Source organism: Argentina silus (genome assembly GCF_951799395.1).
Source record: "Argentina silus genome assembly, chromosome: X".
NCBI lineage: Eukaryota > Metazoa > Chordata > Actinopteri > Argentiniformes > Argentinidae > Argentina > Argentina silus.
In genome coordinates, this window is record NC_139653.1 from 46659032 (window position 1) to 46680508 (window position 21477).

At 45.5% G+C, this 21477-nt stretch overlaps 1 protein-coding gene across 1 annotated transcript in view; it reads left to right on the plus strand.

Annotated features, from left to right (window-relative positions):
- The window catches only part of usp32 (ubiquitin specific peptidase 32), a gene marked incomplete at its 5' end in the record, with an annotated part of 59968 nt that overhangs the window by 8198 nt on the left and 30293 nt on the right, over nucleotides 1-21477 (plus strand). The window contains 11 exons of the mRNA XM_083694560.1: nucleotides 7750-7855; nucleotides 8229-8347; nucleotides 8769-8928; nucleotides 13808-13939; nucleotides 14893-15000; nucleotides 15486-15601; nucleotides 18465-18527; nucleotides 18869-18952; nucleotides 19117-19178; nucleotides 19588-19690; nucleotides 21141-21330. Coding sequence (XP_083550686.1) covers nucleotides 7750-7855; nucleotides 8229-8347; nucleotides 8769-8928; nucleotides 13808-13939; nucleotides 14893-15000; nucleotides 15486-15601; nucleotides 18465-18527; nucleotides 18869-18952; nucleotides 19117-19178; nucleotides 19588-19690; nucleotides 21141-21330 — 1243 coding nt within the window. The remainder of the gene's footprint in view (nucleotides 1-7749; nucleotides 7856-8228; nucleotides 8348-8768; nucleotides 8929-13807; nucleotides 13940-14892; nucleotides 15001-15485; nucleotides 15602-18464; nucleotides 18528-18868; nucleotides 18953-19116; nucleotides 19179-19587; nucleotides 19691-21140; nucleotides 21331-21477) is intronic.

Below are 21477 nucleotides of genomic sequence, written 5' to 3' on the forward strand. Positions count from 1 at the left end.
TTGGATAAAGGCGTCTGCTAAATGCCATAAATGTAATAGAAATATACAAACACAGAGTAATTCACATAAACACGTTCATGTAATCACATGTAAACAGAATACAGTGGTCACCATTTTAGCCAACGACTGTCACCATATTTTCAAACCAGTTTACTAATCAGCCTGTCTTCAAATCCATCTGCAAACACACACGCACAGGCACACACACAGGCACATGTGCACACACACACACACACACACACACACACACACACACACACACGCTCAGGCTCTGTCCCCGTCTCTCTCTGTTTTTGAGACCAGGACTGATATCCCGCAATACCAATTTCAGCTGTGCTGTCTTCTTCCTCCACTCCCAGTCTTAAACACAGTGTTTAAACTCTCCATTAAAGCCTAGAGGAAGTGTCTTCTCTCTCCCTCTCTCTCTCTCTCTCTCCCCTCTCTTTCTCACCCCCTCTCTCTTTCTCACTCCCTCCCTCTTCCCCTCCCTCTCTCCCTCTCCCTCTTCCTCTCTCTCTCCTTCTCCGTTAGCCCCGACAACGGCCCCAGATGTAACAACATCGTCAGGGTCGGAGTCGTTCAAACGGCGTGCAGCCACGTCCTCCGGCCCGTCACTTTCGTCCCCCGGCCCGTCACTTTACATTAAATTTTTTATTTATTTATGACATTTAGCAGACGCCTTTATCCAAAGCAACTTACAACAAATACATTTGTTTAAGTAAGTGAATCATCTATCCATCAGTCATCATAAGAAAAAGTAATCAATGCTCAGATGCTCAGATGGAGTGTTTAGGGAGAAGGGGGTAGTGGTTGTTTCTGTTTCGCATATGGGCAGAGGGCTTTTAATTAGCAGGAGAGAACTTGTACAGGGGGGTAGCGGGGGTGAAGAGGTCTCTAGGATTGGGGTTAGGGTTAGTACAGGGGGGGTAGTGAGGGTGAAGAGGTCTCTAGAACTGACACAAGACAGGACATGGGGGGGGGGGGGATCGTGTAACTCCTTCTCCAGACCAAAACAAAGGCTCTGTCTCCGTGTCCACACTCGTGTACTACCGAGTGTGCGAGGCCAATGTGCGCTACTTTCATTCTCTGTAGTATGCCCTAAGCGTTTCATTGCACCGTTTATGGCTGTATTCTGTGTATAAAACAGATTAACTTGGATTTGATTTCGATGCCAGTGTGCGTAAGGGAAGATGGCCACAGACTGTCCCTCATTGGAATGTTTTTTTTTTTTTTTTTTTTCCCGTAGGATGAAAGTTGTTAAATAAATAAAAAAGATTTGGAGATAACGATGTCTCTCATTAGGGCTAGTCTTTGGATACTGTACGGAAAGGGATTGAAAATGGCCGCGGTTGTTTTGGGCTTCTGGCCAGATTATTGAAACAGACGTGTCTATTCTGTTCCATGCATTGCAATGACCCCCCGTCCTCTGATTTCTACCTCCACCAGCCTCCCCTGGTGTTGCGTGTGAGGGAAGCGATGTTTGAAATATGAGCCACAAGTGTTAAAGGGGAAGTTTAATGTTTCTGGTCAATCCATGATGCATACTGCCTCAAATGTATCATAGTTATAGAAACACAAGGTCTGTGTTTACTTCCTAAAAATGTACTTCCTTTGCCCTCTGACCCTGCTCTGCTCCGCCAGTAATTCCCAGAGAGCAGCACACGCTGGCTCTTACAGATTGACCTTATGTGGGAGGGAGAGGGGAATCCTGGGAGTTGTAGGAATTGACTCAAATGGGCAATTTGGAACATCATGACAGGTCAGGGCATTCAAAGCGACTCAGAGATGTCAAGAGAGAGTGTGAATGTGTCTACTTAAAGACCAATGAAAAGAACAAATCCACTGGATTACAGGGTAAAATCCCCTTAAATAAGTCTCATAAGTTCAGTTGTTTCAGAGTATGAAGGAGTTAAGAAGGCCATTTCAGACAAACGCTATATATCGATGTTACATTCATCATTCTTCAAAAAAATTATTGTTACGTAAACAAATCACATTGCATAGCTAACTGTCCTTTCAAATGTATCGGAAAGGGTTTTTATTTCAGCAATAATTTTTCAAAGCAGAGACAAAGTAAAACATTTTAAATGGTGGATATACAGTACCAGTCAAAAGTTTGGACACCTTCTCATTCAGTGGTTTTTCTTTATTTTGATTATTTTCTACATTGTAGATTAATATTGAAGACATCAAAACTATGAAGGAACACATATGGAATTATGTAGTAAACAAAAAAGTGTTAAACAAACCAGAATATGTTTTATATTTTAGATTCTTCACAGTAGCCACCTTTTGCTTTGATGACAGCTTTGCACACTCTTGGCAAGGTGTGTCCAAACTTTTGACTGGTACTGTATAACAAAACACACCGAAGACACACATACACACACATACGCATGTACACACACACACCACACACCAGCCACTGCCCTTTACACACATATACATACACACACACACACACACACACACACACTTTTGACTGGTACTGTAGAGCGTTTTGCAACAATACTCAACAAAACTCTTGACACCGAGATTCACCCGGCTTAGCTCTTTGGTTGACACCATGACTCACACAGGTCATTAGAACACAGGACTAGTACGTTCCTCCTTTATAAAAGTGTTTATGGTTTGATGTTCAGCATTTCTAGTTTCACTTCCTCCTCCTCGCTCTGTCTCTTCCTGCTCTTGTTTCTGTCCATTAAGGCTGATGGTAAACTCATCCCATAAATGTGAAACACATACACACAGACACACAGAGACACACGCACACACACACACACACACACACACACACACACAAAACACCACGATGGCTTTATCTGCTACCCCACCTACCCGGATTCAGGTTTTGATTGAATAGCGGTCTTAAATAAATAGCACTGGTCTTAAAACACAAGACGACTCTGCCAACAGCTTTATTTCAGACAACATAAAGTCCTCCTCCCTTCCCAACAGTCTAGATGGCGTTAAGGCAGGCAGACAGACATGCTTTTATTTAATTTTTACTTTTACCAGGACGACAGTGAGTGAATTTCACTTTCTGGGATTAAAAGTGCCACTCAAACAGATACATGGCAGTGAAATTCAACGGTGGAGCAGACATTTTTATAGAGTGTCGAGTTTCAGACAGTTTTATTTTTAGACGCTTGTGTCGCACAACAACGTGTGATTTGAGGGGAAGTTGAAGATTCAAACTGTTTACGTGTGTGTGTGTGTGTGTGTGTGCATGCGCCTGTGTGTGTTGCCTTCGTAAAGTTTTGGCCAGGTGTGTGTATGCATGTTTGCAAGAGAGAGAAGAACATTTTTGATTCTGGTTAGGAGAGGGGAAGTTGGAAGATTCAAGCAGTTTGCGTGCGTGCGTGCGTGCGTGCCTCTGGTTAGGAGAGAGGAAGTTGGAAGATTCAAGCAGTTTACGTGTGCGTGCGTGCGCCAATGTGAGTCAATCCCACCACATCACACACCTCCATGGGATTATACAACACGGCCGCGTAAAGCATTGGTCATGTATTTCTGAGTGTTAACTGTGTCTGTAACAGGTTGACTCACTGTGAAGAGACAAGCCGGTTTGCTAAGGCACAGTACAAAGACACACATACACACACACACACACACACACACACACACTGACACAAACACACACACACACACACACACACTTGCGTCAGGTGACCTATGTGAACGTACACACACACGTGTTCCCAGGAAACTCGCCAGGGGAGGCTGGTGGAGGTAGGTATCGGAGGATGGCCTCATTGTAATGTATGGAACGGAATGAGAAATGGTATCAAACACACATTCCTCACCATTCCTCAATCCGTTCCGTGCATTACAATGAGGCTGTCCTCTGCCAGCCTCCACTGAAACTAACATGCATACAGTGGTGTTGTAAGGACACACACACACACACACACACACACACACACACAAGGCATGGACTGCACTGTACACATGGGAGTGTATGCATGCTCATAGAAACCCCATATGTAAACACACACCTTCACTATCATGGGTGCGGTGCAGGTATTACACACACACACACACACACACACACACACACACACACACACATACACACAGTGGAAACGTCAGTGTTGGCAACCAGGCTGCAGAGTGAGGGTTGTTACTCCTGGAGTCCATCACAACATGTCTTATCACTGGGCCTCCCCATAATCTCTGGGGCCACTGGGCCTCCCCATAACCCCCTGGGCCACTGGGCCTCCCCCTAACCCCCTGGGGCCTTGTCAGGCTGGGGGAGATACACACACACACACACATACACATTCACATACATACACACACACACACACACACACACACACACACACACACACAGAGGCAGACACAGATAGATGGATACATTGGTAGGATTGCTACACACACACACGCACACACACACACACACACACACCATCATCATCCTTGTTACATTCATCCGAACCATGGTGTGAGTCTACCGATTGTCAGTGTGCTCTGCTCTGATGAAGGAAGCTTGTCAATTAGTCAATTAAAGTCACATCCACCGTATAAGCTGACCACAATTGCAAGTGATGTGCTATAGGCTTGCTCTCTCTAAAGCAGAAATAGCCTTCCAGTAAGCTGGAGTTGGTTGATTTTCCAGTGGCATGCTTTAGAGGGCATGCGTTAAAGTTCATGCCAGTGTTTCCAGAGGTAATGCTTTAGAGGGCATGCGTTAAAGTTCATGCCAGTGTTTCCAGAGGTAATGCTTTAGAGGGCATGCGTTAAAGTTCATGCCAGTGTTTCCAGAGGTAATGCTTTAGAGGGCATGTGTTAAAGTTCATGCCAGTGTTTCCAGAGGTAATGCTTTAAAGGGCATGCGTTAAAGTTCATGCCAGTGTTTCCAGAGGTAATGCTTTAGAGGGCATGCGTTAAAGTTCATGCCAGTGTTTCCAGAGGTAATGCTTTAGAGGGCATGTGTTAAAGTTCATGCCAGTGTTTCCAGAGGTAATGCTTTAGAGGGCATGCGTTAAAGTTCATGCCAGTGTTTCCAGAGGTAATGCTTTTTGAAAGGCCTCGGCTGTCACATTCAAGTGAAATGTGTCCTGTTGCAATACAGGATTATGCAGCTATCGCTGTGCTCTGAAAACCTCTCTCTGTCTCTCTCTCTCTCTCTCTCTCTCTCTGTCGGTCTCTCACTCTCTCTCACTCTCTCTCTCTCTCTCTGTCCCCGTCCGTCTCTCTCTTTCACTCGCTCTCTCCCTTTTTCTCTCTCTCTCTCTTGCTGCCTCTCTCTTTCTCTCTCCCTCGCTCTCTCTCTCTCTCTCTCTCTCTCTCTCTCTCTCTCTCTCTCTCTCTCTCTTTCTCTCTCCCCCTCAGCGTTTTAATATTTAATATACACAAGCGTGCATTTGGAGGGTGAGATGTGACCCCTGTCCAAAGTGCCTGAAGCAGCGCTGGCTTTGCTTCTGATGTGACACACTGACATAGCCACTGTTCCTGTCACCTCTGGGACACTGCTGGGACATTCAGAGGTCCTGGTCAGCGTGTGTGTTTGTTTGTGTGTGTGTGTGTGTGTGTGTGTGTGTGTGTGTGTGTGTGTGTGTGTGTGTGTGTGTGTGTTGCATTGTGAAGTAGCCTATTATACTGTTTGATAACCCTCATTTAACCCTCGCTCCCCAGTGCTGCAATGATTAGTCATCGTTTTCCTTCCTGTGAGTGTGTGTGTGTGTGTGTGTGTGTCTGTGTGTCTGTGTGTCTGTGTGTGTGTGTGTGTCTGTGTGTGTCTGTGTGTGTCTGTGTGTGTGTGTGTGTGTGTGTGTGTGTGTGTCTGTGTCTGTGTCTGTGTCTGTGTGTGTGTGTGTCTGTGTGTGTCTGTGTGTGTGTGTGTGTGTGTCTGTGTGTACATGCCCTGTGGTTGGAACTCTGTTATGCTGAGAAATGTCCCCACATGACTTATTATAGTACACTACTACAGTACAATGTTCTGATGTAACACACTGACACAGCCGTTGTTCATGTCACCTCTTGGAGTGTGTCTGTGTATGTGTATGTGTCTGTGTATGTGTCTCTGTGTGTGTGTGTGTGTGTGTGCATACGCATGTCTGTGTGTGTATATTTGTGTGTCTGTATATTTGTGTGTCTGTGTATTTGTGTGTCTGTGTATTTGTGTGTCTGTGTATTTGTGTGTCTGTGTGTGTGCATACAAGTGTTGGTGTGTGTGTCTGTGTCTGGGTGCATACGCATGTTTGTGTGTCTGTATGTATTTGTGTGTGTATTTGTGTGTCTGTCTGTGTTTGTGTCTATTTCTCTGTGTCTGTGTGTGTGTGTCTGTATATTTGTGTGTCTTTGTGTGTCTGTGTCTTTGTGTGTCTGTATATTTGTGTGTCTGTATATTTGTGTGTGTGTGTGTGTGTGTGTGTGTGTGTGTTGTGTGCGCGTGCATGTTGTTGCATACAGTGTCAGCAGCAGTGGCTAGAAGCCGTATGCGACAGTGTTCCAGATAGTCACGGGGGGGAGGGCCTCCCTCCTCAGGGTCCTAGTGTCCCCTCACTGTGACAGGCTGGCTCGTTGATCGATGACACCCCCCTCGCCGGGCCTGGCTTGGCTACACTGGCAAGGACAAGGGGCAGGCAGGGAGGATGCTGGTCATGTCAGCTGTAGTCTCACTAAGTTATGTATATATCACAGTCTGACGGCACTCCCATCGAAAAGTGCTGGTGGGAGGCGGTGCTTCCGGTGAACCTCACCAGTGACCATATATACTGAAAAATGTGTCACTCACTCACTGCAATGTAAGTCGCTTTGGATGAAAGTGTCGGCTAAATGGCGTATATTAGCTCTGCACGCACACGCACACGCACACGCACACACACACACACAGAGGACCCTAACCCTAACCCCTACCCTTCCTCCCAGACTTTATCACCTGGCCTACCCTTCCTCCCAGACTATCACCTGGACTACCTTTCCTCCCAGACTATCACCTGGCCTACCTTTCCTCCCAGACTATCACCTGGCCTACCTTTCCTCCCAGACTATCACCTGGCCTACCTTTCCTCCCAGACTATCACCTGGCCTACCTTTCCTCCCAGACTATCACCTGGCCTACCTTTCCTCCCAGACTATCACCTGGCCTACCTTTCCTCCCAGACTATCACCTGGCCTACCTTTCCTCCCAGACTATCACCTGGCCTACCTTTCCTCCCAGACTATCACCTGGCCTACCTTTCCTCGCAGACTTTGACTGCTGCTTGTATGATGTGGTTATATATACATTTGTTTTCTTTTTATTTGCTTTTCTTTTTAAAAAAAATCTAAATAAATTCTATATCAACTTTTATTGCTTGCTCTTTGAGATTATTCTTGTACAATGAAAAGCGCTTTATAAATGTACTACATGATGATGATGATGATATAATAATATATGGATATATGCCATTTATCTGATGCTTTTATCCAAAGTGACTTACATTGCAGTGAGTGCATACATTTCAGTATATATGGTCCCATATATATAATCAAACCCACAACCTAAGCGTTGTTAGCGCCATGCATTACCAACTAAGCCACAGAGGACAGAGATGATGATTATTATTATTGTTATTATTATTATTATTATTAGTAGTAGTAGTATTAGTAGTAGTAGTAGTAGTAGTATTATTGTTATTATTATTGTATTACATAACTGTCTCCCTAGTTTATAGCAGCTCCTAGAAGACAACATGGAGGTACATGTATGGCTTAACTAATATCATCTTCCAACACGCCCCCCTCCCTTCTCGCCCCCAGGTGATCTACAGCTCATTTGGGGGCACCTCCAAGGGGCTACACTTCAACAACCTGACCGTGGGGCTGGTGCTGCTGACCAGAGGACGCGATGAGGAAAAGGCCAAGTGTGAGTCCTTTATTTATGTATTTAATCTCTCTCCAAGTGAGTCCTTTATTTATTTATTTAATCTCTCTCTCTCCAAGTGTGAGTCCTTTATTTAATCTCTCTCTCTCCAAGTGCCCCCCCCCCTCTCCAAGCCCCCCCCCTCCCTGAGTGATGGTAGTGATGGGTGTGTAGCAGCCAGGGCCATGACTAGGACCTGCCAGCGCTGCAGCTGAGGCTTGTGTTGCTGCCACTACAGAGCCTGCCTGCGTCTGATAACACTGCCTTTGCCAAGATTAACCAACTCTCTCCCTCTCTCCGTCTGTGTGTGTCTGTGTGTGTCTGTGTGTGTCTGTGTGTCTGTGTGTGTGTGTGTGTGTGTGTGTGTGTGACACAGACCTCTTTAGCCTGTTCGCCAGCGAGTCTGGTGGCTATGCAGCCCGTGATGACATGGAGACCATGCTGCAAGCCGTGGACGGGGAAGTCCCGCCCTCCCTCAGGAAGTGCTTCAGCGAGGTCAGAATGTGTTCATATATGAAACTGAAAGCGAGACAGTTTTTTTTTTTGTTATTTTAAGATTAAATCAAAAGAAATAGAAGTACAACCTATTCCGCAGTGCCTCCCCTTTTCTTTTCAATAAGTTATTGCTCTAAATTAACAACCAGCACCATTGTAGGTAACATTGTAGAAATTTGTTTTTTTTCTGACTGTGCAAAAACCTCACTACCTCACTTGTCAGTAACAGGTGTGTAACACACTATAATCAACATCATCCTCCGTCTGTGTACCTCTACGAATCAGTTCCTCAGAAACCAGTCATCCATTAAATATTTATCCACGACGCACTTATTGATTATTGATTTGCGTATGTCAAGCAAGTGGTTGTTGTTAATGTTGTCGTTTGTGTTTGTTGTTGTTGTTGTTGTTGTTCTGACAGGGAGAGAAGGTCAACTACGAGAGATTTAAGAACTGGCTCTTACAGAATAAGGAGGCGTTCACCTTCTCCCGCTGGCTGCTCTCCGGGGGTGTGTGTGTCACCCTCACTGATGACAGCGACACGCCCACCTTCTACCAGACCCTGGCCGGGGTCACCCACTGTGAGTCAACCCGACCCACTCTAATCTCTTCCTGTTTGTGGCTTGAGACCAGGGGAGGCTGGTGGAGGTAGACATTGGAGGACGGGCTCATTGTAATGCATGGAACGGAATCAGGACTGAGGAACACCGTGTGTTTAATACCATTCCTCATTCCGTTCCATGCATTACAATGAGCCCTGTCCTCCCATTTTTGTCTCCACCGGTTAGGGAACAGCCCACATACTCACTCCTCTTAACTCCCCAGATTCAGGAGAAACCACTGTCACTGTCTTCTCTCTTCCCTCCATCAATAAAGCCCCCTCTTCTCCGTCCTGTTGTCTTTGTGAATAAATGATGTTCTTTGTGACATGAAGCAGATAATTGAGCCCATGGTTGTCTCCTCATCCCTCCATCTCCCCTCCCTCCCTCTCATCCGTCCATCTCCCCTCCCTCCCTCTCATCCCCTGCTTCTGTTTTGAAACACTGGCTGGCTTAGTTCCCTGTCAGCTCACTGGAGAATGACCTGTCCGTGCCTCTCACACTGACTCACCCGTTGGCTTCTCTTCTGCTCTGTCACAAGTGTTCCACCTGAGGGAGGAGGGAGGGAGGGAGGGAGAGAGGGAGAGAGAAGGGACAGAGGGAGGGAGGGAGGGAGGGAGGGAGGAGGACCTTGTTGGTGGAGCCAAAAGATCTCCAAGCTGTTTTTGCGAGATATGACTCTCTTACTGGTGGTTCTAAAATGTCTTTCTTTTGTTGAAACTAAGCTACTCTTTCACAAGTCGTGAGCAGCTTTCTTTCATTGAGCTGAAAATGGGGTTGAGTGTGGCTGTGATTATGACTTCAGTGTCGTTTCGCTTGGCCTCTGTGCCAGGGTTCTTGCTCTGGGTCCTATGTCGTTGTTGAACCAATCAAGCTCCTTATGACAGATGACTTGCATGGTAGTTCCAAATAAATATTTGTCTTTCTTTGGGGTTTTTGTTGTGGTCAAGATGGTACATCCCAGCCTCTGCCTTGCCCGTAAAAAAACATGACTCACTTCTCCATCACACACACGCAAGCATGTACACACACACACACACACACACACACACACACACACACACACACACACACACACACACCCCTGTATTACTTTCGTGGAAATCTATAACAAAAAGTAAACAAAAGCCGTTTGGTTAGCTCAGAGAGTAAATTTAGCCAGGCTTTGCTTTGTCAATCGAGGACAGAGGGCTGAAGAGATCTTAGCTGTGTCCTGTCCCAAGACCAATCAGAGAGAGAACCTGGAGACGGCACATAATCTGCTGCTCGCTCCTAGATTATCCTCTTAACTCTGCGAGCCGTGTGTGTGTGTGTGTGACTGTTGGTGTGTGTGTGACTGTTGGTGTCTGTGTGTCTGTGTGGTTAGTGTGTGTGTGTGTGTGTGTGTGTGTGTGTGTGTATGCATGCTTGTGTGTGGTGTGAGCTCCTCGCTCAGGGACCTTCCAGAACATACACAGTCTTCCCTCTTGGCTGAAATGGACGTGAGCCATTGGACCCTGAGAAGCTGTCGCTAGCTAACAAACAGACCTGTCGGCCGGGATATAACTGGAATATTATCGGAATACAATCGGAAAACCCCAAGAATAGCCATAGACCATTGACACGGGATGGCATAAGTTGCTGTGTGTTTTCCTGAGCTGTTACCTGTCTGTGTGGAGTCTACTATGGTACACGCCTGTCCCTTGGCATGTGGGGTGGAATATGGTATGGTACCTCTGCTGCCACTCTGACAGAGTCGCACCTCTAGGTGGGTACTAGGTGGGTAGTAGTTGGGTACTGGGTACTAGGTGGGTACTAGGTGGGTATTAAGTACTAGGTGGGTAGTAGTTGGGTACTAGGTACTAGGTCGGTACTAGGTGGGTAGTAGTTGGGTATTGGGTGGGTAGTAATTGAGTGCTGGGTCCTAGGTAGGTACTAGGTAGGTACTAGGTGGGTACCAGGTGGCTACTGGGAACTTGGTGGGTATTGGGTGGGTACTAGGAACTAGGTGGGTATTTGGTACTAGGTGGGTATTGGGTGGGTACTAGGTGGATACTAGGTACGTACTAGGTGGGTACTAGGTATTTGGTATTAGGTGGGTATTAGGTAGGTGGGTATCAGATGGGTACTAGGTACTAGGTGAGTATTGGGTACTAGGTGGGTACTTGGTACTAGGTGGGTACTGGGTACTAGGTACTATGTGGGTATTGGATACTATGTGGGTATTGGATACTATGTGGGTATTGGGTACTAGGTACTATGTGGGTATTGGATACTATGTGGGTATTGGGTACTAGGTACTATGTGGGTATTGGATACTATGTGGGTATTGGATACTATGTGGGTATTGGGTACTAGGTGGGTATTGGGTACTATGTGGGTACTGGGTACTAGGTGGGTACTGGGTACTATGTGGGTAGTGGGTACTATGTGGGTACTGGGTACTAGGTGGGTAGTGGGTACTAGGTGGGTACTATGTGGGTATTGGATACTAGGTGGGTATTGGGTACTAGGTGGGTACTAGGTACTATGTGGGTATTGCATACTAGGTGGGTACTGGGTACTAGGTGGGTAATGGGTATTGTGTCTTTAAAATCAACAGGTTGTGTGGAAGTTTGTGGCCTAAATCTGAGGTATTATTGTGAACTCCACTTTGTCCTTCTGCTAGCAACATCTCATTGATTTTGTTTTACCTCACAGTCAAACCGCAAACACAAACCTACCAATTTGTTTAATGAATGTACTTTACATGGGGTAAATGGGTACATTTCCAAATGTAAGATAATCAACAACATTTATTGAGTTCCATGGCTGTACCTCAAACCATATCTATCTTTGTCCTTTATGATATTTTTTTAAATAATTTCTTTACACAGGATGCTGTTTGAAAAGTAGACCTGCTGTCCACCTAGACTAGCGGCTCTTGGGTGAACTTTCTCTGGCTTGTTGTTGGGGAAAGAACCGTCCGTGGAACCTTGAGTGTGGCATGGCTGTGGACCTAATTAGCATAAACACACAGCTTGATAAGATAACCTGCCCTCTACGAGAGAGGAAAATGTTGTTTCAGCCCACACCGCACGCAAGCACAAATGTCAAGCAGAACTATTAAAAAGATAGACGTCTACGAACCAGGCACAGGCCTGTCTGAGTTGAAACGGACGGTTAGCCGCTTAGCACAGCGAGCGGGCTACGCTGAGGTGTTGAATGGTGAGTCACGGCGCTCCGAGATGCCGGATGAGAGATGGATGCTAGCGGATCCATACTGGAGGTAATGAGTTTTATAGATTAGCGGTCAGGGGCTAGGGCAGCAGCCGTGAGTAATGCCCGACCAGATGAACAGGTATTCATTTCCCCTGTTCGCTACTTATAGCTTTATCGCCAGACTAATAACCGTTAGCCCACCCTGCACTCTAGCATCACTATCATTCACTTCATCTGTTTTGCGGTTGGGTTTGATACAGGTTTATTGGTATTCTGAGTGTTGCCGTGACTAACGCCGTTAGACCGTAGAGAGGTGGATCTTGGGGTGTTTCATGTTTGTTGTTGAACCTTTGTGTAACTGTATTTGTTTTGGAGGATTATATTTGTCCTGTGGGGGTATTAAGGGGGTACCAGTAGCCACACACACACACACACACACACACACAAACTCTTAGGAGAGAGGGTTGAGCAGAGACTGAGGTCAAAAGGTTATTTAACCGCCCTATCAGTCTCTGCCTCTGCATCTGCATCTGTTTTCAGGTCAGCTGGACCCCCCTCAGAGCTCCAGGGCCTCCAGGAGTAAGACCCCAGGCAGAAGGATGAGAAAGCCCCTCTCAATCCATAGCCTAAACTGCTGCTTTCACTCTAGCCAGCCTGTCCACGTTAGCCTAACAACTTATCCACTTCAGAGTTAGAAATGTGCATAGGAAGACCTTGAAGCTGAACCAGGCTCTGTGTCTCATTTGTGTCCTGACGTGAATGGGTTTTGATTTCCGACATCATTGTTTTGACACCCGTCTCGACATATGGAATGACTTGGCGTGCTGGGAAAGAGCAGCGGCTAAGATAGCTAGCTAGCGCCCCAAATCCTATTAGCATAAACTGCGGATTAGGGTGATGACAGGGTGATGACAGGGTGGGCGGACAACGCAGGATCTCTGGCTCCTTGGCAGCGTGCTCAGAGCCATTGGTGAGCACCTCCGCCCCTGCTTTAAAGTTGAGTCACGGTCTCTCCCTAAATACTACGCAGCAGCCTGCGACTTAAGTGTCTTCAGTCCCAACATGCAGTCATGAAAACAGCATGTTTGTTTACTGTTTAGATAGACAGTGCCTTCAGAACGTAGTCATCCCACAAGGCTGACGAGCTGATCCACGCAGTGTTTAAATGATTCCTATGCAAGTCAGAGACCCTATAAAAACAAAGATGTTCATTCCGAGATCACATTAACTGTTACCCTTGCACTCAGATGGACTCGATTCAACTTATTGACTACTTGTTGAAGACATTTTTTGGCATTTGAGCTAATTTGTGTCATGGCAAAGGGGCTGAATACTTATTGACTCAAGTGTAAACGTAAACATTTACATTATTATAAATAATGATTCTTTTCACGGCAGTGGAACCTGCTTCTGGGCCTAGTAACTGCTTCTGGGCCTAGTAACTGCTTCTGGGCCTAGTAACTGCATATGAACGCCTGTCTTCATTATTTGATTATATTTATTATTATTTCCATTCGCATGGACCCGCATATTCATGTTAACCATCCTCCCCCGTCAGTGAGTCACTTTATCTGTTGGGGGTGTGTTTCAATGTTGTGTGTTAAGCATTGTTTTTTTCAGAAAAATAAAAAAAGATATATAAATATTTACTGTTATTTTGCTCTTCCTTCCCCTCCTGCAGTGGAAGAGTCAGACATCATTGACTTGGAGAAGCGCTACTGGCTTCTGAAAGCCCAGTCCAGGACCGGCCGCTTTGATTTGGAAACCTTCGTCCCTCTGGTCTCTCCTCCCATCCACGGTTCGCTAAGTGAAGGTAGTGGAATATTTGTAATGTGTATATTATATTCATGACGGCAGCCAGACTTTGTGGGGACATGTTTAAAGCTGGTGCCCTCGCCAGACGGTCACCCGTGAATGTTGCAACACAATTGAGTAATACACACACACACACACACACACACACACACACACTCATGTACACACACCACACACACACACACTCACTCATATACACACCACACACACACACACACATCTACACACACACACATACACACAAAAGCCATTTCTCTCATGTCCAGTGTAAGCATTATGTAGGCCTATGCATAATTCAGAGGTTGTGTTAACAAAGCCTTCCTTCTGGGGAGTAACCCCCTTGGGAGTCTATGGAAGAGATACAAGTCATAATCGTTTCTTACAACTTTGTAACTTATTAACCGTTTCACTAGATACTTTTAAAGGTTGCAGGCAGGAACTAGGTTGTTATGTCACTGCGGGTTTAGCCTCGTTCCCAGACACTTCCGCCCAAATGCACCAAACGTCTAACCCTAACGCGTCAAACTTGGCCTTCATTAAGCCAATAGAAAGACTGCCGAAAACGGACGGTGCATAGCCATTGGCTTTACTTCACATCATTCATCAGCACCACCCCCCCCACCCTACCCCACCACACGTTTCTGATTCAGCACTACGTCTCACAGCCGTGTGATTTGCTGAAATCAAATAATAACAAATACTTTACTCAGTAAATTCACTCACACCAGGGGAGGCTGGTGGAGGTAGAAACCAATTTCAACCTCCCTCCACTGCTGGCCTACTCTTACAATAACATTAATTCCCGCTCTTGGAAAGTTCTAAGATTGCAATCAATTAATATTTTGGGGGGGCCAGCACACACAGATCAGAAGATCTCAGTAAAAACATTGTATTGATGTAATAATAATAATAATAATAACCAATGCTTTTGATGTTGTCGTTTTGTTCCAGGATTGTTTCACGCCTTTGATGAGAACCGGGACAATCACATTGACTTTAAGGAGATCTCCTGTGGGCTCTCTGCCTGCTGCCGAGGGCCCGAGGCTGAGAGACAGAAATGTGAGCTGTGTGGTCTGTTCTCATTAGTTAGCGATAAGTCTATTCTCATTAGTTAGCGATAAGTCTATTCTCATTAGTTAGCGATAAGTCATTTCCTATGGTGTTGGTCCATTTATGCAAGTAGAGATGTCGTGTTTTTTTTTTTGTCGTTCTCTCGGGATTAAACGGAAAAATGCTGATGTTTATTCGAGGGGGTGGGGTGGGGGGGTGGGGGTTGGACTGACGCTGAATACTCATTAGAACGTAATGAAAAATCTAAACTGTCATCAGGGCTTAAAATTACATTTTCACGCTTGGAAATGGCAACCGATATTGGAATTTAGGAATCGTCTTAATGGTCTAAGCATTGCACCCCTGACAGCGCAGACAAATTGATAGAAGCGTATTACGTATTTTGGTCGCTAGCTGAAGTCACATTGGGATTGAATGTAGCTCTTTTCAATGTTTTCGTCAAGTCATGGAGCGCATTTGCATCCTTCTCCCAGTTTGCTTCAAAGTGTTTGATGTGGACCGGGATGGTGTTCTGTCTCGAGACGAGATCCACGAGATGGTGGTGGCACTCCTGGAGGTGTGGAAGGACAATCGCACAGACACACTCCATGTAAGTACACACTCCCTGTACATACACACTCTCTGTACATATACACTAACTGTACATACAGACTACACACTGTCTGTACATACACACTCCCTAGTACACACTCTCTGTACATACACACTCTCTGTAAGTACACACTCTCTGTAGGTACACACTCTCTGTACATACACACTCTCTGTACATACACACTCCCTGTAGGTACACACTCTCTGTAAGTACACACTCCCTAGTACACACTCTCTGTACATACACACTCCCTGTAGGTACACACTCTCTGTAAGTACACACTCCCTAGTACAGACTCTCTGTACATACACACTACACACTCCTGGTACATACACACTACACACTCTCTGTAAGTACACACTCTCTGTACATACACACACTCTGTAAGTACACATTCCTAGTACACACTCCCTGTACATACACACTCCCTAGTACACACTGCCTGTACATAGACACTGCCTGTACATACACACTCCCTAGTACACACTCCCCATACATACACACTCCCTGTAAGTATACATTCTCTGTAAGTACACACTCCCTGTACATACACACTCTCTGTACATACACACTCTCTGTAAGTGTACACACTCCCTGTACATACACACTCTCTGTAAGTACACACTCCCTAGTACACACTCTGTACATACACACTACACACTCCCTAGTACACACTCCCTGTACATACACACTACACTCTCTGTACATACACACTCTCTAGTACACACTCCCTGTACATACACACTCTCTGTAAGTACACACTCCCTAGTACACACTCCCTGTACATACACACTCCCTAGTACACACTCTCTGTACATACACACTACACACTCCTGGTACATACACACTACACACTCTCTGTAAGTACACACTCTCTGTACATACACACACTCTGTAAGTACACATTCCTAGTACACACTCCCTGTACATACACACTCCCTAGTACACACTGCCTGTACATAGACACTGCCTGTACATACACACTCCCTAGTACACACTCCCCATACATACACACTCCCTGTAAGTACACACTCCCTAGTACACACTCCCTGTACATACACACTCCCTAGTACACACTGTCTGTACATACACACTCCCCATACATACACACTCCCTGTGTACACATTCTCTGTAAGTACACACTCTCTGTACATACACACTCTCTGTAAGTGTACACACTCCCTGTACATACACACTCTCTGTAAGTACACACTCCCTAGTACACTCTGTACATACACACTACACACTCCCTAGTACACACTCTCTCTAAGTACACACTCACTCTAAGTACACACTCCCTGTACATACACACTCTCTGTAAGTACAGACTTCCTAGTACACACACTCTGTACATACACACTCCCTGTACATACACACTCTCTAGTACACACTCCCTAGTACACACTCCCTGTACATACACACTCTCTGTAAGTACAGACTTCCTAGTACACACACTCTGTACATACACACTCCCTGTACATACACACTCTCTAGTACACACTCCCTGTACATACACACTCTCTGTAAGTACACACTCCCTAGTACACACTCCCTGTACATACACACTCTCTGTATGTACATACTCCCAAGTACACACTTCCTGTACATACACACTCTCTGTAAGTACAGACTTCCTAGTACACACTCTGTACATACACACTCTCTGTAAGTACACACTCCCTAGTACACACTCTCTGTACATACACACTCCCTATAAGTACACACTCCCTGTACATACACACTCTCTGTAAGTACAGACTTCCTAGTACACACTCTCTGTACATACACACTCCCTTTAAGTACACACTCTCTGTACATACACACTACACTCTCTGTACATACACACTCCCTGTACATACACACTCTCTAGTACACACTCCCTGTACATACACACTCTCTGTAAGTACACACTCCCTAGTACACACTCCCTGTACATACACACTCCCTAGTACACACTGCCTGTACATACACACTGCCTGTACATACACACTCCCTAGTACACACTCCCCATACATACACACTCCCTGTGTACACATTCTCTGTAAGTACACACTCTCTGTACATACACACTCTCTGTAAGTGTACACACTCCCTGTACATACACACTCTCTGTAAGTACACACACACTACACACTCCATAGTACACACTCCCTGTACATACACACTCTCTGTAAGTACACACACACTACACACTCCATAGTACACACTCCCTGTACATACACACTCTCTCTAAGTACACACTCACTGTACATACACACTCTCTAAGTACAGACTTCCTAGTACACACACTCTGTACATACACACTCCCTGTACATACACACTCTCTAGTACACACTCCCTAGTACACACTCCCTGTACATACACACTCTCTGTAAGTACACACTCCCTAGTACACACTCCCTGTACATACACACTCTCTGTAAGTACACACTACACATTCTCTGTACTCTCGCCACTATGTAAGCATTTCAAGGCAAATGAAACTATATATTTAGTAATGACAGAATGACTATCTTTGAGCGGCAACGACATCATTGTTAAAAACAAAAGCAAAAGTCAAAGCGGTATGGTGTTCCACAGTGAATTCAGCGTTTTCGTGGTATTTTTTGCGCATTTTGACACGAATTAACGCAAGTCGGGTTTGATAAAGCAATCCAGCGCCACGCTGTTCAAAAATCCTGGGGAGAACCCTGACACTCCCTGTAAGCACTAGAGGAATTATTCCTGGAAGAAATCAGCAATCTGATGTAACATGATTGGTGAGCTTTTCCAGTCATGTTAGATCAGTGAATGCTTCAGGAAATGGAGGAAGAAACTATTTGATTCAGCGACATGGGATATTACTCGGTTGTTTTTGCAGGAATTGCACACTAACGTGTCGGACATCGTAGAGGGCATTCTGAAGATGCACGACACTACCAAGGTGAGAGCAGCCCTCTTTCTGTCATTTTAATAATAATAATAATAATAATAATAATTGATAACATTCATAAAGCGCTTTTCATTGTACAAGAATAATTTCTAGAATTACTAGAAAGTAAAAGATAATAATAGAACAAAAAGAAGCACGTACAGTATAACCCTATGATAAAAGCAGCATTCAAAGTCTAGGAGGAAGGGTAGGCCAGCCGTCTTATTTTCTCCAAAACCCTCAGACTTTGGGCCTTTTCTCATCCCTCCTGTCGTTTTCGTGCTATGTCAGGTGGTGTTACTGTATGTCTGTATCCTAGGGAAGTTGACCTCTAACCTTTCACCCCCCCACAGTTGGGTCACCTGACCCTGGAGGACTACCAGATCTGGAGCGTGAAAAGCTCTCTGGCCAACGAGTTCCTCAACCTACTGTTCCAGGTGTGAGAACACACACACATATATATTTATATAATACTATATATACATATATATATATATTTATATAACTCTCTCTATATATATGTGTGTCCAGGTTGGTGTGTTGATTCCTGCTCACCTTGGGGGTCTCTCCCCTAACCCCCCCTTCTCTCCTCTCTCTCTAGGTCTGTCACATCGTCCTTGGACTGAGACCTGCCACTCCAGAAGAGGAGGGACAAATTATAAGGTATGCACGTTTCTGGCAAATTGTAAGGTATTATAAGGTATTATAAGGCACGTTTCTGGCAAACAGAACCTTAGCTTGGGTGTTTATCATGTACACGTCTTAATGGTCCAGCATGTAGTTTTGTGTGTTGCTGCCCACATATATATATACCAACAAGCAATATATACATATATATATATACTCATATATATGCCCAGCAACACACAAAACATCGGGTATTTGAGGAGACGGTCACGTGTGTTGGCATTTGAGATGTCGCAGGATTGAGACTTGTGGAGTGATTGGCTACTGTTTGCAACAACTTGGTGTGTGTGTGTGGCTGTGTGTGGCTGTGTGTGGCTGTGTGTCCATGGCTGTGTGCGTGTGCGTGCATGCATGTGTGTGTGTTTGCGTGCCTCTGTTTGCCTAGGGGGTGGCTGGAGAGGGAGAGCAGGCATGGCCTGCAGCCGGGCCAGAACTGGTTCCTCATCTCCATGCAGTGGTGGCAGCAATGGAAAGACTACGTCAAATACGTGAGTGGAACCACTTCTGTCAATCAGGGGAGGCTGGTGGAGGTAGAAATCAGAGGACGGGCTCATTGGAATGCACGGAACGGAATGAGGAACGGTATCAAACACACACAATTGATACCATTCCTTATTCCATTCCATGCATTATTACAGTGAGCCTGTCCTCTGATTTCTACCTCCACCAGCCTCCCCTGCTGTATATAGAACGAGTAGACCAGACATTTCAACTACAAGCAATGCTCTCTGGTTCGGTGCCTCCGTATGTGTATTGAGCCATTCAAAGGGAAAGTTCAGGTAGTCGGCTCATCCAGACACCAGAGCTAGCCAAAGATCCCATTCATGGATGGCTAAATGCTAGCCCGGAGCTAGCCAAAGAAAGCTAAAAAATGTAAATATGACGTGTCTGGTTGATGCCTACAACACTCCCAAGGAAGTGGGAAATTAGGTCTAACTTTGAAAAAAACTGAACTATCCCGTATAAGTTATTGTCCCTCTAGAGGAAATGTGTGTTGCTACCACTCTCTGTTGTCGTTGCTATATGTCTATCGTGGTTATATTCTTCCAATAAGGAAATAATACGGCCAGCACTCTCAAATAGGAAAATACAGTATGGTTTAATGCATCATCAGCATAGTCACTGTTTTTACACACTCTCAATCCAGAACCATAGAATATCAGAATCAGAATTCTTTTATTTGGCCAAGTATATTTCCACATACAGGAAATTCACTTGGTGTGGTTGGTACATATATCGTACCTCACAAAGCTGCAGCTGGTAGATATTGGCTGATTGACCAATTAGGCACATCAGTGAACAATAACATTTACATTTATGCCATTTAGCAGATGCTTTTATCCAAAGCGACTTACAACAAATACATTTGTTTAAGTAAGTGAATCATCTGTCCATCAGTCATCATAAGACAAAGTAATCAATGCTCAGACCAGGGGCCGTTGGCAGTCACAACGCTTTCTTTTTTTTTTTTTTTTTTTAATAGGAGAGAAACTTGTACAGGGGGGTAGTGAGGGTGAAGAGGTCTCTAGGGTTAGGGTTAGGGTTAGTACAGGGGGGTAGTGAGGGTGAAGAGGTCTCTAGGGTTAGGGTTGGGGTTAGTACAGGGGGGTAGTGAGGGTGAAGAGGTCTCTAGGGTTAGGGTTAGTACAGGGGGGTAGTGGGGGTGAACAGGTCTCTAGGGTTAGGGTTAGTACAGGGGGGTAGTGAGGGTGAAGAGGTCTCTAGGGTTGGGGTTAGGGTTAATACAGGGGGGTAGTGAGGGTGAAGAGGTCTCTAGGGTTGGGGTTAGGGTTAGTACAGGGGGGTAGTGGGGGTGAAGAGGTCTTTAGGAGGGACTGTTAAGATGTAACAGTGTATTTGCAAAACAGAATAATAACAATGATAATAATGATTATATCTCATTGTGTAAACATGGTCGATGGTTATATTTTTCCCCAGGACCACAAGTCTATTGTGGTGGAGCAGCCCTCTATCTTGGCCTCTCTGCGGAGCCCGCAGGCCACAGCCACGGTGGCGCCCTTCCCCCCGGAGCGAGGGGGGTTGGGGGGGGTCCCCAGCCCTTCCCCAGAGGAGCGCTCCCCTGATGCCGTGTCCAGTGCCTCGGAGGCCATTGAGACCCCCACCGCTGGTGAGACGGGGACATGAGCAGGCACACACATACACACGCACGAACACACACACTTTCTTTACCTTTAACAATTAGATTGGGTATATGCAGACAATCCTGTGATGGCTTTGAAGAGAAACCCAGCAGTGTGTCTGTGTGTGTCTGTGT